Below are 27,066 nucleotides of genomic sequence, written 5' to 3'. Positions count from 1 at the left end.
ATTCCTCCTTGCCCCCCACCACCATCTCTTGAAAGTTTCATAGCTTTTCAGAAATATCTGTGATCCTGAAATGGTGAAACAGCATCACGGCCTCGAATTGCAGGTAACAGTGCCACTTTCCCCACTTAGCCATATTTTTCACTTACCAAATTCTGAGATTCATACTCTGTGGAACTTTATTCTAAAGCAACTTCTTCTAAAACTCAATCCCCATTGGAAAGTTACTGGCCACTTAATTGTGCTTTTGCCATCACCAAGTGGGTTGTATGGCAGAGTGCTAATTCAGTAAAGTGGCAGTTGTACCTGTGAACAAACTGGACTGATTCCCTACTAGAAATGTTTTCTTAGCTGAAGGAGTCAAAATGTGAATTTACAACTGTATTTTTGCAGTGGAAAATCACAGGGCTCCCTCCTGTGTTCATAAAAGAAACTGCAGTTGACATAAAATTTGTATTGGCAATATAAATTGAGCATCAGATTGTCTGTTCTGAGTGTTCGGGATTGGTTGTTACAACCTCTATATATACTTGGATGTGAGGTCTCCTTTCATCATGTGACGAGTGACAATTCCCATCACTGATCGCACTTTTGTCACCATGACACTGACAGACAGAAGCAGAATGAGGTCATTCGGCCCTTGAGTCTGTTCTGCCATTCATTCATGGTTGATTTACTATTCCCTTACCCCATTCTCCTGCCTTCTCCCTGTAACTTTTGATCCCATTACTAATCAATAGCCTATTGACCTCCGCTAAAAATATACCCAGTAACCCGGCCTCTGCAGCCATCTGTGGCAATGAATTATTCAACTTTGGCTAAAAAAATACAGTAAGAAGCTCTTTTACTGAAGCAGTATGATACTAGCAACTGCCTGGTGTATGTGGCGGATTTTTGAAAGCTAATGTAATTAACTAATGTTGCTGTCACATCTTATTCTGAATTCTTTTCTACTTCCCACCCTCTTTGGGCTGGAGGGAGAGAGGGGAGGGGATCACATTCTGCCATTCAGTGTGATGTTGATGAAGCTGTGTTACAAGAGTTCTAATAATTTTTTTCATTGTGTACAGAAATCCACAGGAGTTGCTGTGCTTCTATATCTATATCCTGCCACTAGAGAGCTCTCTATGCTCTCTGTTCTTTCCAATGTGACTGAAGTAGGATTCTGATTTAGCTTCCTTTAAATCAGGTGTTCCCAACCTGGGATCCACTGACCCCTCAGGTAATGGGAAGACTTCAAAGACCCAAACCAACATTTTAAAAATCTTTGGATTTTGTAAATAACAAAGATCAATTATTCCATTAGCTGTAATATTTGAAGAGTACAAGCAAGTAAGCTGTTTAGTGATGGTTGGGTTACTGCTTTTTTTTTGTTAATCACTTTGGAGAAACCATTGTACAGGAATCGCATCAAGTGCCACTGAACTGAGGTACTGAAAGGAGTGTTCACCAGCTGCTTGTATTTAAAACAAACCCATCTTTCTGCATGCTAACATAACCTGGTGAGTAGGTGGATATAGTGCAAAAATGCTGAGGCAAGAGCTTAATAGTGTACTACTGTTTTAACTTTTTAAATTCTTCACTTCTGAAGCACTGCATAGTATAGTGTGATGGGTTCTGGATAACATCAAGTTAATCGGCATCTATTTCATTTCATTTCATTGCATTTGGCTTTAACCTCAAAGCTTCTTCATGAGTCAGTGTTCTAAAATAAAATGAGGTCCTGATTGTCAGGCTCTTTTCATTCTTTGTGCTAAAGCAGGCCATTTAGGTAAATGGGTTCGCAGCAGGGTTTATACTCTGGATCCCTAACCATTCTTCATCAAATTTCTGCAATGTTCCTCCTTCATTTCTCCATGTGACCATCTAGCTTCCCCTTGTATACACCTGGTCTTTTTTATGAGATACACTCTGTAGTTTATAGTCACACCACATTCTCAAAAAGGAATTATTTCTGAATGTTTATTAGATAAATTCTAAGAAAAAAAAGCCCACCTTAAATTCCAACTCAAACCACCTTATTTTAACAGCCTTCATTTTGTGTATTTACAGGTGGGGAATGGGCTCTCTGGTTCAGGAATACTTATAATACTGGATGCGTTCAGTTATGCATAAACACAAAATTAAAATAGTAATGATGGTACACTTTGAAAACAATTGATGGAGAAGCTATTGTTTATGGAGTGAATATGGTACTTGCTTGCCCTGACTGTCGTACAGAGAGAGCCGATTGAATTAATCCACATACCCAGGTGAAGTGGCGGTGGGGGGGGGGAGGTTGTTGATGGAAAAGATGGCTATCATTTGAGATGTAATGAAGAGCGCAAGTGACATTGAAGACCATCCCCAAGACGTCTGGATGTTAGTGAAGAAACAAGATTGAGGGGAACCCTAATTTCCTTTTAAATATATTAAGCTAATTGAAGAATGTTAAATATTTCTGATATACTGAGTTTAAAAATGTATAGCATTATATACTCTGCAAATTGGTTGACCTTAGATTCTAGATAGAGTTTAATGTCAGTGGAGTGATAGATTTGGTAGATCTGTGATTCAGCACATTTTGGATCCAACAATGTATCAGGTACCTGGAACTACCTGAGTGCGGCCACATTTCCTTTAGAACAGCCTTAGCACTGATTGGTCCGAGAAATCCTAACGACATTGTCACTAAAACCCATTATGCTATTTAGTGAGCTTGTGATTGATCTGTGACTAAATTTCTTTGGCCAATTTTGTCCCATATCCCTTGCCTATCATAATTAAAAATCTGTCTAGTCTGTGCATGGTTTTTAAACTTTTGACGTTGTTCTATTTTCACTCTGGTGGTGGCATTGCAACTGAAAATGCTCTGTGCAGGTGTTTGATGCTGTATGAGAAATACAATTAGTAACTTGTGTAATCTGCTCAATTACATTGGTCAGGGTGATCTAAACATACATTTTTCCCCACCTCTCTGGTATTCTTGCACTCTCATGCTATTCCCCTCACTTCAAAAAAAAACTCAATAGAAATATCTGACTGTTTGACCTAGAATTAGATGTATTCAAGATTGCATCTTAAGATGTTTTATTTGCAGAGGTAATTGTGCGACTGTAAAATGGTTTGTTTAAAGCTACTGCTGATAGTAGTTAACTATTATTATCTATTTAGATATTTAACACCTTTATAATTAAAGAGGCTAGGCGTGAGGAGGTTAGTTCACAACAGAGGGATGGGAACCAGTGCAGAGAGACAGAGGGGTGTAAAGTGAGCGTAGAAGCAGAAAGTACAAAGGAGAAAAGTAAAAGTGGCAGGCCGACAAATCGAGGGCAAGCATTAAAAAGGGCTAAGAGAGTTGTAAAAGAGCGCCTGAAGGCTTTATGTGTCAATGCAAGGAGCATTCGTAATAAGGTGGATGAATTGAAAGTGCAGATTGTTATTAATGATTATGATATAGTTGGGATCACAGAGACATGGCTCCAGGGCGACCAGGGATGGGAGCTCAACGTTCAGGGATATTCAATATTCAGGAGGGATAGACATGAAGGAAGGGGAGGTGGGGTGGCGTTGCTGGTTAAAGGAGAGATTAACGCAATAGAAAGGAAGGACATAAGCCGGGAAGATGTGGAATCGATATGGGTAGAACTGCGTAACACTAAGGGGCAGAAGACGCTGGTGGGAGTTGTGTACAGGCCACCTAACAGTAGTAGTGAGGTCGGAGATGGTATTAAACAGGAAATTAGAAATGTGTGCAATAAAGGAACAGCAGTTATAATGGGTGACTTCAATCTACATGTAGACTGGGTGAACCAAATTGGTAAAGGTGCTGAGGAAGAGGATTTCTTGGAATGTATGCGGGATGGTTTTTTGAACCAACATGTCGAGGAACCGACCAGAGAGCAGGCTATTCTGGACTGGGTTTTGAGCAATGAGGAAGGGTTAATTAGCGATCTTGTCGTGAGAGGCCCCTTGGGTAAGAGTGACCATAATATGGTGGAATTCTTCATTAACATGGAGAGTGACATAGTTAATTCAGAAACAAAGGTTCTGAACTTAAAGAGGGGTAACTTTGAAGGTATGAGACGTGAATTAGCTAAGATAGACTGGCAAATGACACTTAAAGGATTGACGGTGGATATGCAATGGCAAGCATTTAGAGGTTGCATGGATGAACTACAACAATTGTTCATCCCAGTTTGGCAAAAGAATAAATCAAGGAAGGTAGTGCACCCGTGGCTGACAAGAGAAATTAGGGATAGTATCAATTCCAAAGAAGTAGCATACAAATTAGCCAGAGAAAGTGGCTCACCTGAGGACTGGGAGAAATTCAGAGTTCAGCAGAGGAGGACAAAGGGCTTAATTAGGAAGGGGAAAAAAGATTATGAGAGAAAACTCGCAGAGAACATAAAAACGGACTGTAAAAGCTTTTATAGATATGTAAAAAGGAAAAGACTGATAAAGACAAATGTAGGTCCCCTGCAGACAGAAACAGGTGAATTGATTATGGGGAGCAAGGACATGGCAGACCAATTGAATAATTACTTTGGTTCTGTCTTCACTAAGGAGGACATAAATAATCTTCCAGAAATAGTAAGGGACAGAGGGTCCAGTGAGATGGAGGAACTGAGTGAAATACATGTTAGTAGGGAAGTGGTGTTAGGTAAATTGAAGGGATTGAAGGCAGATAAATCCCCAGGGCCAGATGGTCTGCATCCCAGAGTGCTTAAGGAAGTAGCCCAAGAAATAGTGGATGCATTAGTGATAATTTTTCAAAACTTGTTAGATTCTGGACTAGTTCCTGAGGATTGGAGGGTGGCTAATGTAACCCCACTTTTTAAAAAAGGAGGGAGAGAGAAACCGGGGAATTATAGGCCGGTTAGCCTAACGTCGGTGGTGGGGTAACTGCTGGAGTCAGTTATCAAGGATGTGATAACAGCACATTTGGAAAGCAGTGAAATGATCAGACAAAGTCAGCATGGATTTGTGAAAGGAAAATCATGTCTGACGAATCTCATAGAATTTTTTGAGGATGTAACTAGTAGAGTGGATAGGGGAGAACCAGTGGATGTGGTATATTTGGATTTTCAAAAGGCTTTTGACAAGGTCCCACACAGGAGATTAGTGTGCAAACTTAAAGCACATGGTATTGGGGGTAAGGTATTGGTGTGGGTGGAGAATTGGTTAGCAGACAGGAAGTAAAGAGTGGGAATAAACGGGACCTTTTCAGAATGGCAGGCGGTGACTAGTGGGGTACCGCAAGGCTCAGTGCTGGGACCCCAGTTGTTTACAATATATATTAATGACTTGGATGAGGGAATTAAATGCAGCATCTCCAAGTTTGCAGATGACACGAAGCTGGGTGGCAGTGTTAGCAGTGAGGAGGATGCTAAGAGGATGCAGGGTGACTTGGATAGGTTGGGTGAGTGGGCAAACTCATGGCAGATGCAATTTAATGTGGATAAATGTGAAGTTATCCACTTTGGTGGCAAAAATAGGAAAACAGATTATTATCTGAATGGTGACCGATTAGGAAAAGGGGAGGTGCAACGAGACCTGGGTGTCATTATACACCAGTCATTGAAAGTGGGCATGCAGGTACAGCAGGCGGTGAAAAAGGCGAATGGTATGCTGGCATTTATAGCGAGAGGATTCGAGTACAGGAGCAGGGAGGTACTACTGCAGTTGTACAAGGCCTTGGTGAGACCACACCTGGAGTATTGTGTGCAGTTTTGGTCCCCTAATCTGAGGAAAGACATCTTTGCCATAGAGGGAGTACAAAGAAGGTTCACCAGATTGATTCCTGGGATGGCAGGTCTTTCATATGAAGAAAGACTGGATGAACTGGGCTTGTACTCGTTGGAATTTAGAAGATTGAGGGGGGATCTGATTGAAACGTATAAGATCCTAAAGGGATTGGACAGGCTAGATGCGGGAAGATTGTTCCCGATGTTGGGGAGGTCCAGAACGAGGGGTCACAGTTTGAGGATAGAGGGGAAGCCTTTTAGGACCGAGATTAGGAAAAACTTCTTCACACACAGAGTGGTGAATCTGTGGAATTCTCTGCCACAGCAAACTGTTGAGGCCAGTTCATTGGCTATGTTTAAGAGGGAGTTAGATATGGCCCTTGTGGCTACAGGGGTCAGGGGGTATGGAGGGAAGGCTGGGTTCTGAGTTGGATGATCAGCCATGATCATAATAAATGGCGATGCAGGCTCGAAGGGCCGAATGGCCTACTCCTGCACCTATTTTCTATGTTTCTATGTTTCTATAATCATACGTCCAAATGATCATAATTTGAATTTGTTGGCAAATATCATTGTTATATATGCCATTTTTGTTTTTGCACGATTAACAATTAGTACCCTATTTAGTTCTGTTTTTTTAGCCCTATTTATGACATTATGAATGTTTCCGTTATTACAAAAGGTAATGGCTGTGACTGCCTCTTATTCTAATGTTTTGTTTTTCTGTAGATGATCAAAATGCTGAGATAGTTCACATCATATTGTTTTTGAACTTAAATTCAATTTACATTATCTATTTCATCCTGAAACTAGGGTGGTTTACACAGTCTAAGGTAGAACCACTGCCAACAAAGGTTTCAATTGGTAGGTGTTAAATGATGGTGGAGAAAGATTAAGCTTATGGAACATTGAATCCATCCATTATTCATTGGTTTTGATTGATAGGTTATTCTATTGATCAGGTTTGCCTCTGCAACATGGGTGTGTTTAAACTAAGTAGTGGGGTGGGGGAGGGAAGAACTGGAAACATAAGGATGGAGATAAAGGGAAAGTGAGAATAAGAAAAGTTAAGAAAGACAGCAGAATCAACAGAGCAGAAAGCTCAAGAAGGGATTGTACAGTATGGCCAAGTGAAATAGGAGTTGATATGGGAGGTGAGGGGAGTGATGAATTAAAAGTATTATATATGAATGCACGGAGTATAAGAAATAAAGTGGATGAGCTTGTGGCACAGTTGGAAATTGGTAAGTATGATGATGTGGGAATAACAGAGGCATGGCTTCAAGTGGATAGGGCCTGGGAAATGAATATTCAAGGGTATACGCCCCATCAAAAGGACAGACTGATGGGCAGAGGGGATGGGGTGGCTCTGTTGGTGAGAAATGACATTCAGTCCCTTGCGAGGGGAGATATAGAATCAGGAGACATAGAATCAGTATGGATAGAACTGAGAAATTCTAAGGGTAGAAAGACCCTAATGGGAGATATCTACCGGCCCCCAGTCAGGAGTCTGGATGTAGGGTGTAAGTTGAATCAAGAGTTAAAGTTGGCATGTCGCAAAGGTAATGCTACATTTGTTATGGGGGACTTCAACATGCAGGTAGACTGGAGAAATCAGGTTAGTACTGGCCCCCAAGAAAGGGAGTTTGTGGAGTCCCTCCGAGATGGATTCTTAGAACAGCTTGTACTGGAGCCTACCAGAGAGAACGCAATTCTAGATTTAGTGTTGTGCAATGAACCGGATTTGATCAGGGACCTCGAGGTAAAGGAGCCATTAGGAGGTGGTGACCGTAATATGATAAGTTTTAATCTACAGTTTGAGAGGGAGAAGGGAAACTCGGAAGTGTCAGTATTACAGTTGCACAAAGGGAACTATGGTGCTATGAGGGAGGAGCTGGCCGAAGTTCAATGGAACAATACCCTAGCAGGGATGACAGTGGAACAGCAATGGCAAGTGTTTCTGGGAATAATGCGGAAGGTGCAGGATCAGATCGTTCCAAAGAGGAAGAAAGATCCTAAAGGGAGTAAGGGGAGGCCGTGGCTGACAAGGAAAGTAATGGACAGTATAAAAATAAAAGAGAAGAAGTATAACATAGCAAAGACGAGTGGGAAGCCGGAGGATTGGGAAACTTTTAAAGAGCAACAGAAGGTAACTAAAAAGGCAATACGCGGAGAAAAAAATGAGGTACGAAGGTAAACTAGCCAAGAATATAAAGGAGGATAGTTAAAGCTGCTTTAGGTATGTGAAAAGGAAAAAAATAGTTAAGACTAAAATTGGGCCCTTGAAGACAGAAGCCGGTGAATTTATTATGGGGAACAAGGAAATGGCAGACGAGTTGAACAGGTACTTTGGATCTGTCTTCACTAGGGAAGACACAAACGATCTCCCAGATGTAATAGTGGCCAAAGGACCTAGGGTAATGGATGAATTGAAGGAAATTTATATTAGGCAGGAAATGGTGTTGGATAGGCTGTTGGGTCTGAGGGCTGATAAGTCCCCGGGACCTGATGGTCTGCATCCCAGGGTAGTTAAGGAGGTGGCTTTAGAAATCGTGGACGCATTGGTAATAATTTTCCAATGTTCTATAGATTCAAGATCAGTTCCTGTGGATTGGAGGGTGGCTAATGTTGTCCCTCTCTTCAAGAAGGGAGGAAGAGAGAAAACAAGGAATTGTAGACCGCTTAGCCTGACGTCGGTGGTGGAAAAGATGCTGGAGTCAATTATAAAAGATGAAGTTATGATACATCTGGATAGTAGTAACAGAATTGGTCCAAGTCAGCATGGATTTGCGAAGGGGAAATCGTGCTCGACTAATCTTCTGGAATTTTTTGAGGATGTAACTATGAAAATGGACAAGGGAGAGCCAGTGGATGTAGTGTACCTGGACTTTCAGAAAGCCTTTGATAAAGTCCCACATAGGAGATTAGTGGGCAAAATTAGGACACATGGTATTGGGGGCAGAGTACTGACATGGATTGAAAATTGGCTGGCTGACAGAAAAACAAAGAGTAGCGATTAATGGGTCCCTTTCGGAATGGCAGGCAGTGACCAGTGGGGTACCGCAGGGCTCAGTGCTGGGACCGCAGCTGTTTACAATATATATTAATGACTTAGATGAGGGAATTAAAAGTAACATTAGCAAATTTGTCAATGACACAAAGCTGGGTGGCAGTGTGAAATGTGAGGAGGATGTTATGAGAATGCAGGGTGACTTGGACAGGCTGGGTGAGTGGGAAGATGCATGGCAGATGCAGTTTAATGTGGATAAATGTGAGGTTATCCACTTCGGTGGTAAGAATGGGAAGGCAGATTATTATCTAAATGGAGTCAAGTTAGGAAAAGGGGAAGCACAACGAGATGTAGGTGTTCTTGTACATCAGTCACTGAAAGCAAGCATGCAAGTACAGCAGGCAGTGAAGAAAGTTAATGGCATGCTGGCCTTCATAACAAGAGTAATTGAGTATAAGAGCAAAGAGGTCCTTCTGCAGCTGTACAGGGCCCTGGTGAGACCACACCTGGAGTACTGTGTGCAGTTTTGGTCTCCAAATTTGAGGAAAGACATTCTTGCTATTGAGGGAGTGCAGTGTAGGTTCACAAGGTTAATTCCAGGGATGGCGGGACTGTCATATGTCGAAAGATTGGAGTGACTGGGCTTGTATACTCTGGAATTTAGAAGGCTGAGAGGGGATCTTATTGAAACCTATAAGATTATTAAGGGATTGGACACGCTGGAGGCAGGAAGCATGTTCCTGCTGGTGGGTGAGTCCAGAACCAGAGGCCACAGTTTAAGAATAAGGGGTAGGCCATTTAGAACGGAGTTGAGGAGTTTTTCACCCAGAGAGTGGTGGATATATGGAATGCTCTGCCCCAGAAGGCTGTGGAGGCCAAGTCTTTGGATGCTTTCAAGAAAGAGATGGATAGAGCTGATAAAGATAGCGGAATCAAAGGTTATGGGGATAAGACAGGAACTAGATAATGATAGTGGATGATCAGCCATGATCATAGTGAATGGCGGTGCTGGCTCGAAGGGCCAAATGGCCTACTCCTGCACCTATTGTCTATTGTCCTAAAGGAAATTAGTGTCACAGTAGCATTACAAATGCACAATATACAAATATTAGAAGAGAAGTAAGAAAGAATAAAAAAACAAGTTACCTTAAAAATGTACAAGATTTCCAAGTTCACACTGAGAAGATGGTAGTGCAAGAATTACCAGAATGTTGTACAGTAATGGGTGCACATTCACAGAGCCAGGCTTTCTAATCAGTTCAATGCCCAGCACACCATCGCACAGAAGATTGCACTGGCGACAACAGACTGGTAGAACATGTGAAGGAGAGGCCTGCATACTCCAAAGGACCTCAGTCTCTTCAGGAAGTAGAAGTGACTCTGGCCCTTGTACATAGCCTCTGTTGGTGCTCCATTCAAGTCTATCGTCCTGGTGCACTCCAGGTATTTGTAGATCGCCATCACATCCAAGTCCTCACCGTCATTAGTAACAGGGAGCAGTGCAGGCTTTGTCTTCCTTAAGTACATCACCATCTCCTGTGCCTTACTGATGCTGAGCCGCAGATGATTCAGCTTGCACCATTTGATAAAGTCCTCCAGGACCCTGTATTCAGCCTCCTGTCCACACTTTATGCATCCAACTATTAGGTGATCAGTGAATTCTTACAGATGACATAACTCAGTGTTGTACCTAAACCCGAGGTATATGGAGTAAACGGGAAAGGAGCCAATACAGTCACCTATGGGGCTCCTGTGCTGCTTATAGCCATGTCTGACACACAGCTCTGAAGCCACCCAAAGAAGTCTGCCATTCAGGTAGTCTGTTATCCAGAATACAACAGAAGTGCGAACCTGAATTGAATGGAGCTTTTCCCCCAGCAGTGAGGGCTGGATGCACCATTTTGCTTTGTCCTGGTTTGTCTGAAGTGATATCTTCAGTCAAGTGTTACTTTGGTTCGAATGTTTTGTCTTCCAAATGCTGGCATAATTAAGACACAGCAACAGTTTAGTTTTGTATTTCTTGGGCAGTGAACATATTTGTCATGGAGGTTCACTTAGCAGGCTGCTGTAATGCTTTGTTTTGAAGTGTGTCACATGCTGTAAATTTTCAGCTACATTAGCTGATATGTTCTGTTGTTTAATCATGCAGATTACTGGAACATTATATCAGCATTGCTCCATTGACATAACACAATAATTGGTTAAAGGCCATTGGATGTTTTGAAAATGGGATCTCTGTATAAACTCCTTTTTCAATATTTTTATTAATTTCTACACAGAAGAATACAGAGTCCAAGAAAATGCATATTATAAAACTAAAGAAAAAATATAATAATACCAGATACATTATATTGAATCACATTAACGCACTCCTTACCCTATATTCAAATACGTTTGTGGATTAGATTAGTTCGTATGTTAGAATATATAAATTCCAAACAAGAAAATCTGCAGATGCTGGAAATCCAAGCAACACAAACAAAATGCTGGAGGAACTCAGCAGGTGAGGTAGCATCTGTGGAAAAGAGTATAGTCAATGTTTCAGACTGACTGTACCCTTCTATGGAAAAGGGTATAGTCAGCTTGAAACGTCGACTATACTCTTGTTCTGTAGAAGCTGCGTGGCCTGCTGAATTTCTGCTGCGTTTTGTGTGTGTTGCTTTGTATAACTTATTTAACTAATTTGTACCAATTATTTATTCTGTTATGTGCTGCTGTTTTATATATTCAGATGCATGCTGGCTTAATGAGCCACACTGTCTTAAGGTGGAGTAGGAGAGGTGTGACAGGTCACCAGTATGACTTTTATTTAAAATTTTTCTTTTGGATTCCTTTGAAAATTATAGGAAGGTGTAATGTGTTTGTAATTGTTGTTTGCATTCCTCCATTGATGGTTGTTTCCAATATTTTGGAAGATGCATTATTGAATATTATCTAATTTTCACACATCTCATTGCTGAAACAGTTGTTAAAATTGTTTACCTACAATTTACTGTTAAAGAAAATGAGCAATTAATTGTTCAACTGCCTGAAGGTCAGATTGGTTTTGTAATTTATTTTCAATTGCTGAAGCTTAAACTTAATTGTTTTGTTTCAATTTGGAAATGTATTCTGTATTCTTTGTTTCAGATAAGATTCATTGCAGTACTTTACAGTTATCATTCACAGTGCTGAAATAGCAATTTCCTTGTACCATTTTCATCTCTACTCTCTAGGGTCTCCTCTGCATTGGGGAAAATTAAGTCCATTTTGAACATTGGTCTGCAAAACACCCTGGTTCAGTCCAGAAAATTGCCCTTGACTTTCTGATTACCAGTCACTTAGATTTTCTGCTGTTTTCCCTCTCTGTGCCTTGTGCAATCTTAGATGAAGTTTGATATAAGCTCACGAAAAAACACCTATCTCTTGATTGGGCAAGTCAATGCAATCTACAGTTGAAGTCAGAAGTTTACATATACCTTAGCCCAATACATTTAAACTCAGTTTTTCACAATTCCTGACATTTAGTCCTAGAAAAACATTCCCTGTCTTAGGTCAGTTAGGATCACTACTTAATTTTAAGAATGTGAAATGTCAGAATAATAGTAGAGAGAATGATTTATTTCAGCTTTTATTTCTTTCATCACTTTCCCAGTGGATCAGAAGTTTATATACACTTGTTAGTATTTGGTAACATTACCTTTAAATTGTTTAAATTGGGTCAAACGTTTTGGGTAGTCTTCCACAAGCTTCTTGCAGTAAGTTGCTGGAATTTTGTTCCATTTCTCCAGACAGAACTGGTGTAACTGAGTCAGGTTTGTGGGCCTCCTTGCTCGCACACACTTTTTCAGTTCTGCCCACAAATTTTCTATCGGATTCAGGTCAGAAAATTATGTCAAGTCTGGTTCATCCTTGGGAGCAATTTCCAAATGCCTGAAGGTACCACATTCATCTGTACAAACAATAGTATGCAAGTATAAACATCATGGGACCACGCAGCTGTCATACTGCTCAGGAAGGAGACGCATTCTGTCTCCTAGAGATGGACGTACTTTGGCGCGAAAAGTGAAAATCAATCCCAGAACAACAGCAAAGGACCTTTGAAGATGCTGGAGGAAACAGGTAGACAAATATCTACATCCACAGTAAAACGAGTCTTATATCGACATAACCTGAAAGGCTGCTCAGCAAGGAAGAAGCCACTGCTCCAAAACCGCCATAAAAAAAAAGCCAGACTATAGTTTGTAAGTACACCTGGGGACAAAGATCTTACTTTTTGGAGAATATCCTCTGGTCTGATGAAATAAAAATTAACTGTTTGGCCATAATGACCATCATTATGTTTGGAGGATAAAAGGTGAGGCTTGCAAGCCAAAGAACACCATCCCAACCGTGAAGCATGGGGGTGGCAGCATCATGCTGTGGGGGTGCTTTGCTGCAGGAGGGATGGGTGCATTTCACAAAATAGATGGCATCATGAGGAAGGAAAATTATGTGGATATATTGAAGCAATATCTCAAGACATCAGCCAGGAAGTTAAAGCTCTGCCGCAAATGGGTCTTCCAAATGGACAATGACCCCAAGCATACCTCCAAAGTTGTGGCAAAATTGCTTAAGGACAACAAAGTCAATGTCTTGGAGTGGCCATCACAAAGCTCTGAACTCAATCTGATAGAAAATTTGTGGACAGAACTGAAACAGTGTGTCCAAGCAAGGAGACCTACAAACCTGACTCCTTTACACCAGCTCTGTCTGGAGGAATGGAACAAAATTCCAGCAACTTACTGTGAGAAGCTTGTGGAAGGCCATCCAAAATGTTTGACCCAAATTAAACAAATTAAAGGCAATGCTACCAAATATTAACGAAGTGTATGTAAATGTCTGACCCACTGGGAAAGTGATGAAAGAAATAAAAGCTGAACTAAATCATTCTCTCTGTTATTATCCTGATATTTCACATTCTTAAAGTAAAGTAGTGATCCTAACTGACCAAAGACAGGGAATGTTTTCTAGGATTAAATGTCAGGAATTGTGAAAAACTGAGTTTAAATGTATTGGGCTAAGGTGTATGTAAACTTCTGACTACAGCTGTATATAGGGGTTCAACAGCTCACTCAGCTCTATCTTTCACAACCCAACTGTTGTTTCTTAACTTCCCTTCCTGACTCTTCCTTTCAGCTCATGCTTTAATTCTCCTGCGTTTCACTCCAGATATCTCCTCCTTTCCCCTCACTCCACACTTACTCAGAATACAAACTTGTTTCTCAATTTTCCTAGTACTTGGGAAAGAACATCGATCTGAAACATTATCTGATTTTCTTGCCACAAATGCTACATGATCTGTTTTCTATCCAGAAGATTGAATGTAAAAGTCATGTTGCTTTTCTCGTTTCTAGAAAAGACAGAGGGTTTTAATGAATTTTTGCTTACTAGGTTTAAGATCCAAAATATTTCATGAATGAATTCACTTTAATTTATTTTTTCCCTGCTGCATCAAGATTTTTGAAATAGTTCCTTTCTGTACTTTCTAAAATGTTAAATAGTTTTTCTGGATGTGAAGTTTTTATTATAAGCATTGCCTTGAATGGTTTTGATCAGTTGTCACTCCTTTGGAGCTTTGTCATTCAAGTTGAATGAGTGAGATGATAAATGAGGCAAATGGGGTGTTTCTTTGACATAGAAAATATACTGTAAGAGCAGATTGTTTATTGTAAAAGTGTGCAGCTTTGCCAGTTGTTTACATCATCAGTTAAGTATTTTCCCCTTGACCATAAGGTTTCAAATAGCTGCATATACTAAGCAATCAGTATTTTCCTGGCCTTGGCACGTTGGTAGCTATTTCCTTCAGGTTTTGTGAAAGCAGAGGGAAAGCAGCAGTACAACTGTGCAATAATAAGCCCACCCTTCAATCTTAACCTCTTCAATAGTCCACTTGAGACTTTGAAGGACAGCGTGAGGAGAATTCCTGCTTTTAAGCAGGGCTTTGTTTTGATTTCTTAACCAAAGATGGTACTTAGAGCAGCTGAACCACACAAGAATGCAGGCCTAGATTCTTGTGTCTGAAAATGGTTCTGAAACACACAGCCTTCTGTAAGAGGAGAATGACTGTTCTGTGACTATTTATGTATTTTTTAAAACATAAGTATAATGATTGGAAGCAGTTCCCTAATGACAGTACTCCAGTGTATTGCATTGAATTGCCAATGATTTACATGTTCTGGTCCTGAACTGATGTACAAGGCCATAACCTTAATTCTCTGGAGGAAGTGTACTGCCATAAACACTGATAATATATAATGGGTTGATTAAAGTAATTGAGTAACAGGTTTTTAAAATAATTATGCCAATCTGTCAAAACAAGCACCTTGTTGCACATAGCTGCTTTAATTCTACTCACGGGGCCAGCTTGCGTCCTAGTGGTCTCAGGTTCCTAGTTTGGCAGAACAGTATGTAAGAAAGGCAGATTTGCTTAAGAAATGTCTAGTTTAATAAGGAAATGAACATCTGTTTTACTGGTCTCCTTCAGATCTCCAACTTTGCACTTAATCCAATACCAATTCTTCTCAATTGATATTCTGGTTAATAGATGATGTACTTGTTTATGCTTACAGTATTCCCTTCACAATCCAGCGTCTATGTGAGCTGCTTACTGATCCTAAGAAGAATTACACTGGGACAGACAAATTTCTCAGAGGAATTGAAAAGGTAACCAAGAATCTAGAAATTAACTAACTTTGATACCAGCTATCTAATCCACAGGCATCCAATTTTTAATTATACCACAAAATCCTCAGTTGTCAAAAGGTTGAGGATTAGTACAATATTTTCCACAGCTGTGGGTAGGTTAGATCATGTTGGGTCGAGTAATTTAACTCCTGGTCTCCCTCTTCTGAAGCTTGACACAGTCCAGAACAGAGTACCCTCCAGCATCGGTGCAGAGAGGCCAGTGCCATCAACAGGGGTCCAGTTACTTTGGCTACTCTGTTATCCTTCATATATCCAATTACTAGGGTTTTGAGTTTATGGAGACAGTACCACCAAAAGGTTCCTCTCTCAAGTTGTAACCAATCTAAATTATTGCTGATTTGCCGTTTCCAACAGGATTGGAGTATCTTCATCAGGACTGCTCTAGTGGTTCAAGAAGCTGGCTTGCTTTCTCAAGAGAATCGGGAATGGGCAATTAATGCTGGCCTTGCCATTGGCTCCCAGGCTATGAAAAATTCTAGAATATTTTATCCACCTCATGGTTCTGAAAACCAAAATCTAAAGTTCGTCATGTACATATGCTAATTGATCAGGGATCAACGCTTCCATTTTGTAAGCAAAAGTAGTTCATGACACATTTTTCACTTCTGTTTGTAAAAAAAAATTATTCAAATGTTGATGTATGGATGAATGTAAATGAATGATTTATCATTAATATAAACAGTACATTTAAAAGAATGTACATATTTTTGGAAAAAAAGAACAGCTTTATGCAGGGTTTTTTACAGCCCTAAATTGAGTTGCAGACAAGGCAGTTTAGGAGTGTAATTATTATTTTAATGAATGAATACCAGCTTGCTTGTGCACATGTAATCTGTTTCCTGTTTATTGAAAGGATGGCCTTTGCCAAAAGGTTAAGGAAGCATCCAAGTAGAAAAAAATGAATACAAGATAATAATTGCCTTTTCTTTAAATAAAAGTTGCGTCGTGCTAGAAAATAGGCTTTGTACGTATATCTAGGAATTCAAAAACAGAAATGGGTGATTCATGAAGTCAAGCTGTCCTAGCTCTGCTATGCTGTTGGAACATGACTCATCAGAACTTCCACGCCTGTTTGCTTACTTTTAGCAATCAAAATTACCCTGCTTTCAACTGATCCCATTTCCAAAGGTTTTAGCATATTGAGTTGGGAGTCTTCTGGATATCGTTCATGACCTATAAGGTTATACCGCAATTTAGGATTTCTACCCACCAAATCATTTTGATTCTTTCTTTTGCTCTATGCTATCTTTGATTTTCAGATTCCATGGACTTCAAGACTCATTTGTTCTGAGCTCTGTAATTTAACTCTTGAAGTCCTGATGTCAGGAAATTATACTTTTAAGTACCCTCACCAAAGATACATGTATCTTTTCCTGTGTGTGTGAAATCTAATTCTGTTAATATTGTAATATTGAAGAATTACTTCCTATTCATTTTAAATTTATACTTGTGTTGTAGCTTTAATTGTGTATACAGGAATCCAAACCTCTTCCCTCTATTGCTTTCAATCAATCTTTCTTGGGTTCTGTGTGGGTGACATCGAGTGTAGCAGATTGAACTCCATCTGTTGCAATTGTGCTGATATATTTGGTTTGAAATATTTGCAGTGAATGTACCTCATAATATTAGCAAGATTTTAGGTACAGAATTGTCCTTAATCTCACACACTTTTACTTTGTAAATTACAGAACGTTATGGTTGTCAGCTGTGTGTATCCCTCAACAGAGTAAGTAAATTTAAAAACATTTTACTGTTCAATAATTTTATTACAAGAATTGCTTAATGCTTCAAAGATTTGAATTCTCCCTGACTTTCTTAGGAAGTACAACTTTGGCTCAAATAGTTTGAATCGAGTGAATGGCATCATGCTGTCAGGAAGCCATACTGCTTATACAGATAGGTGAGCTACAGTCTGCTTTGTTTTGTGAAACTTATTTATATATGGCTGTCTTTTACAATGATGATAACAAATGTGAATATAAGGCCTCCCCAGTGTACAAACACACACTCGTGTACATAGGAATAATCCTTTGGGAGACCAGCAGTACGACTTTGTCATTGACTCTGGGTCTGCAGGCATCTTCTGCCACCTGGGAATTTAGTTCATGGCTGTATTTCTGACTTTGAACTGTGTGGTTACAAACAGTTCATGGGAATGAAATTCTGCCATAACCTGGTGAGGAATTTTTCATGAAGTGCAGGGTGGGTGAGATATTTCACAGCAGTCACTGTAGAATTACAAGTGTTGATTGGATTTGTGTGCAGTTGCTGGTTTCAGTACACTCAAATGCTTGTTTGCATTAGAAGCAGAGTAGCACGGTGACATAGCGGTTTTCTGTAATGCTACTACAGCTCCAGTATCATGGGTTCAATTCCTGCAGCTGCCTGTAAGGGCTTTGTACGTTCTCCCTCTGACAGTGTGGGCTTCCTTTTTGTGTTAGTTTCCTCCCATACTCCAAAGATGTATGAGTTGGTAGGTTAATTGGTGGCATGAGTATAATTGGGCAGCTTCGTTTATTAGACCAGAAGGTATGCTGTTTCTTTAAATAAAAAATAAAACATTAACATCAAACAAGGCCTTGGATAAAGATCTCAATACTTGTTTCCAGTGATAACTCTCCAAGTTCTATGAAATAAACTTCCTATTGCTTTGAGGCCTGAAAATAAATTGAGCATGTTTACCAATGTCCCAACCCAAAAAATTCAGTGGACTTCAAATTTTCTTTTAACAGCTGGATTGGCTTTACTTAAACCAAAGGACTTCATTTGTTTGAAATTGTGAATAATTTCAGTTAGAAGGATTCAAAATATGGAGCCCTCTGGTGGTAACATAGCTATAAGATTATATATAGCTCTGAGCTATGAGACATAGCTATAATGTATTGAGGCAGTGCACATAGATCGCCATAAATGTGTTCATTTTGTTCATTACTGAATGCAAAGCATTAGCTTTATGGGAAAATGTGCTTAGTGGCATTATCAAAATGAAATTAAATTTAATACATATGTTTAACTTTTGATTCCTGTTCAGAAATCATTTTGTCTAATTGAATCCTTGCAGTTGTTCGTGCTTACTGAAGTATTTATCTTGCTTTCAGATCTAATATCAATGGTCCTGGCACTCCAAGACCCCTGGGCCGATCAAAAGTTTCGTTATCAAGTTCTTTAACTACAAACGGTTTGCTGAACAGTTCTGACAGGGAATTAAATGTGCAACAAACGGAAGACAAATCTCATAGGTATATTTTCTAAATTAATAGATTGGTTAGTATTTGTTTTAAAAAAAAATACCAAGGGAAGTATCATTTTCAAAGTGTATGTATATGTCATGCTCATGTTTCTTTCATTGTTCAGCACCAATATAAATTTTTGCCAACAGAATCTGGTTTCGTTATCGAGTATTATAACACAGTAATCATTCCTTAGATCGGGGTCGGCAACCTTTTTGCCTCTGTGGGCTGGATCGCGTATTAATGAGTGGGAGGGTGGGCCAGATAAATGCCATAAAAAAAACTTGAAATATGGGAATTATCCATTTAAATACATCTAGTTATGTTTTGCCTCAAATTAATGAATAACGCATGCTAGAAAATCATTTGTGCTTAAGGTTGCCTACCCCTGCCTTAGATGCGTCACCATGTAATCAAGCATCTCATCTGGTCAAAAGCTTGGTCAAAGCAGGTTTTAAGCTTGATCTTAAAGAGGGGTGAGAGGAAGAAATTCCTGCTTTGGGCATCTTTGAATTGGGGCAGCCTGCAGATATTGAACACTGAGCTGAACTCAATATGGACATTGGTTTTGTGTTGTTTTTTTTAAATATATTGTGTTTTAGCTCATTCTTTTTGCAGCTTGCATGATTTGATTTTTGCATGGGGGGGAGTGATGTTGATGATCTTGTTGCCGTTTACATGATTTTTTTTGTGGGGGTGGGGGGGGTTGGTGTTTTTCTTTGAACGAGTTCCATGGTTTTCTTTGCTTTCATAGTTGTCCGTGGAGGAGATGAATCTCAGGGTTCAATACTGCATACATAGATAATATATGTACTTTGAATCCTTTGAATATGTATTTGTATTTGAACAGTGATTCCCCCACATCCCATGGAGAAGACATGCAGAGTAGCTGTTCAAAAAATAAACATTTGGAGGATACAATGGAAGCTGAGGCTCCTGAAGTGAAACGACTGAAATTTGACAAGGAAAATGAGGAAGACGAGTCCGTACATTCTGAGGGTTCTTCAGAAATGCCTGAAGAAAGTGAGAAAACGAGAAAACAGGAAGAAGCCAAAGATGCCAGTGAATTTACTGATCCAACTAACGTAGATAAAAATGGTACTGTATAGCTCAAATATTACATAAACTGGTCAGCAGAAATACCCTTTTAAAAAGCACATTTTGCAATGTTATTAAAATAAACTGTTAATGAGTCTGGTATTATTCCAGTCTTTACATGCTAACTGCAATACACAAAACTAGAATCATTTCTTAAATGCATATTGAACTCTTAGAATAAATCTTGCTGCACGATAATGTTTGAATCAAATCAACTGTATCATGCTGAAGAATTTTTTTTTTACAACTTTGCATTTCAGGGATGTCTATAGTAAACCTATGTCTATATACTTTAGTAAGGCCTTTGGCAACACCCTTTACGGCAGGCTAGTCTGTAAGGTTAGATCTCATGGGATCCGGGAAGGATTGTGGTTTGGATTCATAATTGGCTCAGTAATAGAAGGTAGAGGGTGATGATTGAGGATTCTTTCTGAGACTGGAAGCCCGTGTGTAGTAGTATGCCACAGAGGTCGGTGCTGAGATCTTTTTTAAATTTATGTAAAACCTGGATGTTAATGTACAAGGCATGGTTAATAATTTTATGGATATTACTAAATGAGTGTTGGTGTGGTTGGTATAGAGGGTAATGAAAAATTAGAAGGTATTTTGAGCAAAGGACATGGATTGAGGATTGGCAAATGAATTTCAATCCAGATAAATGTGAGGTATTGCATTTTGTGAGGTCAATTCATAGTAGGGCATGGGGAATTTAGCGAAATGGTGGGATCTAGGAGTGTAAGTACTTAGTTTGCTAAAACTGGTATGACAGGTGGTGAAGGGAGACATTTGGAACGATGGCCTTGAATCAGGACATTGAACATAGGATCTAAGAAGTGTTGTTGCAGTTTTACAAGACATTTTTGAGTATTGTGCACAGTTTTCGTCAACCTGTTAAAGATGTTATTAATTGAAACACAGAAAAGATTTACCGGGATGTTGCCTAGACTTATGGGCTTAAGTTCCAAGGGGAGGTTACAAAGACTAGGACTTTATTCTCTGCGATGTAGGAGATTGTATGGGTTGCCTGATGTTTCACATAAGATCAAGAGGAGGTAATAGCTAAGGTGAAAGAATGTTTCATTTTTTTTCCCCCCAGGAAAGGATGTTTAAAAACAACAAGACATAGGTTTCAGATCAGAGGCAAAAGGGCCATCTGTAGCAACTTGTTCATGCAAAGGGTGGTGCCTATTTGGACTGAGCTGCCAGAAATAATGGTTGAGGTGGACATTTTAGCAACATTTAAAAGCCATCGAGATGAGCTCGGAGATGTATGGAGGGCTGTGAGCCAAATACAGGCGGATAGGACCAGCTCGCTGGCCAACACAGTCACTAGCACCATCAAGCCTGAACATTTCTCCCCACTGAATTGCTCATTAATCTTCTGGGAGAGGATAAAATGGATTTCTTCTGTCCTCTGTATTCTTGTGATATCCTGTATGTTTTCAGCGTTTTTGCATGTGCTTTTACAATGCTGCTTAAACTATGACTATATTCTTTCAATCGTCCCTTGAACTTATGAATGTTTTTCTGAGATCAGTACATTATCAATTGATCAATATTAACTACAAATGTACTCACTGCACATAGCACCAGTGAAGTGACTTCTGACAATATTTTGTATATCTACAGAACCGTCAAGTGCAAAAGTGAAAGCCTTGCTTGAATCTGATCAAGAGAAAGTTGATGTTTCATTTAAAAATATCAAGACTTCAGATGAAAATCAAATGGACCAATCAGACCAAACCAAGACATTAACTTACAAAGCAGGTGAAATCAGTGAAAATACTGACACTGTTAGTAACAGTGTGGACTGCAGCACTGCAGGAAAACCAGATACTCCACCGGAAACTCCAGAAATGCCTTCTGAGAGCCCAATGGAGAACAGTGCGGATGTTACAGAAGAACCAATGGAACAGGACTAAGAATAGAGATTATCTGTGCTGTATTTTCCATGAGGTGTTGATTTTACACTGTATAAATTTTATGTAATAAAGTGGACCTTTGTTTTGCAGACGAGGAGGGATAGACCTTTGCTGATCCCAGGAAGAGCTGTGCTAGATGAGAACTGTGAAACCAGCTCCTTTATATCTCATCTACTGCTCCCATCATTTTTTGTTTTGTTTGGTCAAATCAGTGGGTTAAGAATAGATTTTTATTTAGAGAAAGTTCTTAACTGGAAAGTAGAAGTATAAATTGTCAAATTGTTTTGCAGTTAATTGGACTAGGCCGTTTACCATAATTTTTGTTAGTTTTTTTAAACTTTCAAAATTTAATTACATAGTCATTGTTTCAACTTTTAATACATATTCTTAAAACACTGCTGAAACCGAAGGTTACAACACATTCCAGGAAAAACTCTAAATTATACATCATTTCACTTCTGATCCTGCATTGATGGGATTGATTAATCAAAAAGGGAGTATGTGGTTCACATAAATGTGAAACAAAAGCTGCAGAGTTGTTTCAAGATCATTTTGTTTTGGTTGCAAAATAAATGCTTTTTTATTCACTGTTCAAGCTGCAAAAGGTGGGAAGTAGTTGCTCAATTTATGCTCAGTGGTTAGAACATTGTGAATATTTGACTAAGATCATTTCAGTTAAAATACTTGTAGCATGCAGGCAGCAATGTTACACTTATACCACTGACTGCATTGAAGAGCTACGGCAATTAACCTGTTAATTTGGTATTGTGCCAGATCTTGTATACTGGTAATACAATTTTAGGAGGTGCATTGAACCACCATGATTTGTACAAAATTTTGAAGTGAAAGATATTTTTGAACATGCTACTACATATTGACAGCCAGTGATTGTACCTCTTTGGAGATGAGAACTCAAAGCACAAACGATAACCTGTACTTGTGATGTTTTCTGATTTCCAACTTGTATATTCAAAATCCTTCAACTAACTTTCACAATTACTGGCTGTCAAGTTTGTACTTGTTTCTGGCAACTGTACTTTTTGATATTTAGAATTTTTAAATTTCTGTAAGTAGATTTTGTAGATTGTAATTGTTCACTGCCTTTGTGACACGTTATATAATTGTATAATTTGTGTGTAAACTGAATGCTATGGCTTTCAATACAGTATTCATATAAAGCAATAAATGTTATATCTGGACACAATCTGGAGATACACTCCAGTTCCCGTTGATAAAATTTGCACAGGTTTACCAGAGACCATAATGACTGCACGTAACTGGCAATCGACAAGATTGTCAGTTTTGTCTTTTCCTGTGAATGTAGTATTTTGCACTTGTTAAAGTGAATATTCTAAAGATATAGTTTTGTGGGATCTTAAATTAATTTTCTTATGAGAGAATTAACAGTCTTCATCCTAAGTGGTATGTAAAATTTTACAGGATGCATAAGCGCTGTAACATTGTTTCTCTTCAGTGCTGTGGTTGCAAAGGATATGCATCTTAAGTTGCTAATTAAACAATAGTTTCACAAGTTTTTTACCAATCTGATCAGCAAAAATGTTTTTGAATTTTAATCTTGATCTTAGTATCACTGGGAGAGCTTTAAAAGTACAGAAAAACAGGTTGATTTTTGTGCACATTTCTGCCTTGGGGGTGAAGGACTAGGGTATTTTTTTAACACACCAGCCTAACCATAACTTGGGTTGTCTTAGTAACACTTGAGCTGACCAACTTTTCAATCAATTGAATAAAAAAGAAAATGGGGTTAATGAGTTTGTCACATTTACAAGCTAAGAACTCAGAATTGTATGGATAGAAATCAAGTTTGGATTTGACCTTTTCCTCTCACCCATTTCATTCCATCTTGTCGTTGTAGAACATATTCAACACCTAGAAATAGTAATATTGATTAGTAATATTTGAGAAGATTCTAGAATACACCAGTTAAACTATAATGGTAATGCAATTTTAATTAAATTTTATTTCCTGTGTAATGCAGCAAACCATGCCTATGCTTTTCACAGAAATCTATTGCCACCTCTCATCTGTTAGTTTTTCTTTCATAGTTCCAGTGAATTATCCCTTTTAAAATTATTAAGAGTTTGCTTCCAGTAGTGCATCTGATGCAGTTTAAACAGCTTGGGGGTGTCTTGCATTTATTCTTTGCTTTATCTACAAACTTGACATCCACTTGCTGAACAGTCAAAACTCTGGTTAGTTAACTTTGGTATTTTAATCATAAGGCCATAAGACGGAGCAGAATTAGGCCACTCCGCTTATCGAGTCTACTCCACCATTCCTTCATGGCTGATTTATTACCCCTCTCAACCCCACTCTCCTGCCTTCTCTCCAAAACTTTTGATAGCCTAACTAAACAAGAACCTATCAACCTATACTTAAAATATGCTCAGTGAGCTGGCCTCTACAGCTGTCTGTACAATGAATTCCACAGGTTCACCACCCTCTAGCTAAAGAAGTTTCTTCAGAGGCTGCCTTCTAGTCTCCTGGACTCAACCACTATAAGAAACCATCGTCTCCATATCCACTCTGTCTAGGTCTTTCAATATTCCATAGATTTCAATGCGATTTCCCCCCTACCCCCCTCATTCTTTTAAACTTCAGTGAGTATGGGCCCAGGCCCATCAAACCCTCCTTGTATGTTAATCTTACATTCCTGGAATCATTCTCCTGAATGTCCTTTGTACCCTCTCCAATGTCAGCACATAACTTCTTAGATAAGGGGGCGAAAACTGCTCTCAATACTCCAAATACAGTCTGACCAATGCCTTATGAAGCCTCATCATTATATCTTTGCTCTTTTAGTCCCTGAAATGAATGCTAACATAGCACTTTCCTTTTTTCTAACCACCAACTCAACCTGTAATTTAACCTTTAGGGAATCCTGCACAATGACTCCCAGGTCTTATTTTTGTATTTTCTTCCCATTCAAAAAATAGTCTGTACCTTTATTCCTACCAATGTGCTTGACCTCATACCATCTTCTAACTTTGCCCATTCTCCTAATCTAGGTCCTTCTGCGGACTCCCTGCTTCCTCAGCACGACTGGCTCTTCCACCTATCTTGTACTGTCTTCAATCTTGGCCGCAAAGCCATCAATTCCATCATCCAAATTGTTGACATAGAATGTGAAAAGAAGGGATCCCCATACTGACCCCTGTGGAACACAACTTTTCACTGGCAGCCAACCAGAATAGGGTCCTTTATTCCATTTCTTTGCCTCTTGCCAATCTTCTATCCATGCTGGTATCTTTCCTGTAATGCCACAGGCTCTTATCTCATTAAGCAGCCTCATGTGTGGCACCTTTTCAAACTCTTGTGGAAATCCAAATAAACAATATCCACTGACTTTCCTTTGTCTATCCTGCTTGTTATTCCCTCAAAGATTTTCTCTTAAAGAAACTGTGCTGAATTTGGCCTACTTTTATACATGCACCTCCAAGAACCCTGAAACTTCATACTTAATAGTGGACTCCAATATCTTCCCAACCACTGAAATCAGACTAACTGGCTGAAAATATCCTTTCTCCTGTCTCTCTCCCTTTATAAAGAGTGGAGTGACATTTGCAATTTTCCAGTCCTCTTGAACAATTCCAAAATCTTGAAAGATCATTAATGTTTCCATAATCTCATCACCTACCACTTTCAGAAACCTGGGGTGTAGTCCACCTGGTCCAGGTGACTTATTTACCTTAAGACATTTCAGCTTCCCAAACACCACTTGATTAGTAATAGTAACTGCATTCACTTTTGCCTTGCCTCTTGAATTTCAGGTATACTGTTAGTATCTTCCACAGTGAAGAATGATGCAAAATAGTAGATCTTCTGCCAGTTATCTGTCCCCTCATTACATCCTCTCCAGTGGTCCAATAACCAGTCTCACCTCTTTTACTCTTTAGTTATCTCTTTGATATTTTTGATGATCTTGCCTTCTGATTTCAGCTTGTCTTTCCTCGTGGCTTTTTTTTCCAGTTCCCTTTTGTTTTTAAAAACTTCCCAATCCTCTAACCTCCCACTGCTTTGCTATATTATATGCCCTCTTTTGATTTTATGCTGTCTTTGACTTCCTTTGTCTGCCATAGTTGCCTCATCCACCCTTTTACAATACTTCCTGCATCTTCTGAATTTCCCTCTTGAAACTCCAGCCATTCCTGATCTGTCATCTCCGCTAGTGTCCCTTTCCAATCAGCTTTGTCCAGCTCCCCTCTCATAAATCTGAAATTCCCTTTACTCCATTGTAATACTGTTACATCTGACGGGCTTCTCTCAAATTGCTGGGCAAATTCTATCTTATTATGATCACGGTTTTCTAAGGATTCCTTTACCTTAAGCTCTCTAATCGAATCTGGTTCATTACACACCACCCATTCCAGACTTGCCTTTCTTCTAGTGGGCTGAACTACAAGCTGCTTTCGTAAACCATATTGTAGGCATTCTACTAATTCTCTATCTTGGGATGCAGCAACACCCTGGTTTTCCCAATCTACCTGTGTATTAAAATACTCCAATACTACCATAATGTTGCCCTTATTATATGCCTTTTTTTTAGATCCTCATGTTTGTTTTTAAGCCATTGCAAGGGATGGACTTCATTAACATAAATTATTGCCATAGAAAGTTGTAGTGAGCTGTTGCCCTGGACCACCTCAGGTTTATCACAGTGCCTTTAGTGATGGCGTTCTAGGTTTTCATCCAGTAATAATGGGGAGACAATAGATCCAAGTCAGAGTGGTGTAAGACTTGGAGGGCAAATTTTCCTCTGCTCTCCTTGTCCTTCAAGGTGGCAGATTTGGGAAGTGTCATATAAGCCTGTCAAAGTTGCTGTACTGCATCTTGTGGCTGGAATATCATGGTGCACAAATGTAGGGTGTGGATGTTCACTGCAATGGATGGAGTACCGGTATTGTAAGAATAAATTTTTCATGGCTTGCCTCAAATGCAGTCAAATTTATTAATTTGAATTTTCCAGGTGATTGCCTATTTTTGTTTACAGTTGATTCAGAAAATAACCATCTTTAAATCTGGGAAGTGACCTGATCTGATCATCTAAATTTAACTTCCAGTTTACTTGAAATTGGGGATTTGAGTTTTATTAACTGGAACAAAAATGTTGATGTTTTAATGGCTAGCACTGTGACATACTTTCCTCACTTTTGTGTGTAATTGCTGGCATGGGTCCATTTGTAGATAGCTGAAGTTTACCAAGATTCCTCATTGCCACAGGAACACATTTTACATATGTGAACATGTTTGCTGTGATCACCTGCTTCATATACTGAAATATTAGTCAGTCAACCAAATACTTCAGCAAAGTACTTCATTGCTGAACAGAGGCTGTA

The 27,066-nt window shown here is 39.2% G+C and overlaps 1 protein-coding gene across 3 annotated transcripts in view; it reads left to right on the top strand.

Moving 5' to 3' along the window:
- Positions 1-26,700, top strand: part of ppp4r2b (protein phosphatase 4, regulatory subunit 2b) — a 91,928-nt gene extending 65,228 nt beyond the window's left edge. For 2 of the 3 annotated variants that reach the window (XM_063067900.1, XM_063067901.1), the window contains 6 exons: positions 15,324-15,417; positions 17,148-17,185; positions 17,279-17,359; positions 18,558-18,698; positions 19,540-19,787; positions 21,417-26,700. In XM_063067900.1, coding sequence (XP_062923970.1) covers positions 15,324-15,417; positions 17,148-17,185; positions 17,279-17,359; positions 18,558-18,698; positions 19,540-19,787; positions 21,417-21,709 — 895 coding nt within the window. In that variant the 3' untranslated portion in view covers positions 21,710-26,700. The remainder of the gene's footprint in view (positions 1-15,323; positions 15,418-17,147; positions 17,186-17,278; positions 17,360-18,557; positions 18,699-19,539; positions 19,788-21,416) is intronic. The other variant, XM_063067902.1, reaches the window with a different exon arrangement.
- The last annotated feature ends 366 nt before the right edge of the window (positions 26,701-27,066 follow it).

This window comes from Mobula hypostoma, chromosome 15 (genome assembly GCF_963921235.1).
Source record: "Mobula hypostoma chromosome 15, sMobHyp1.1, whole genome shotgun sequence".
Taxonomy (NCBI): domain Eukaryota; kingdom Metazoa; phylum Chordata; class Chondrichthyes; order Myliobatiformes; family Myliobatidae; genus Mobula; species Mobula hypostoma.
Note: the sequence above shows the minus strand (reverse complement) of the source record. Positions and strands in the feature narration are given on the sequence as shown.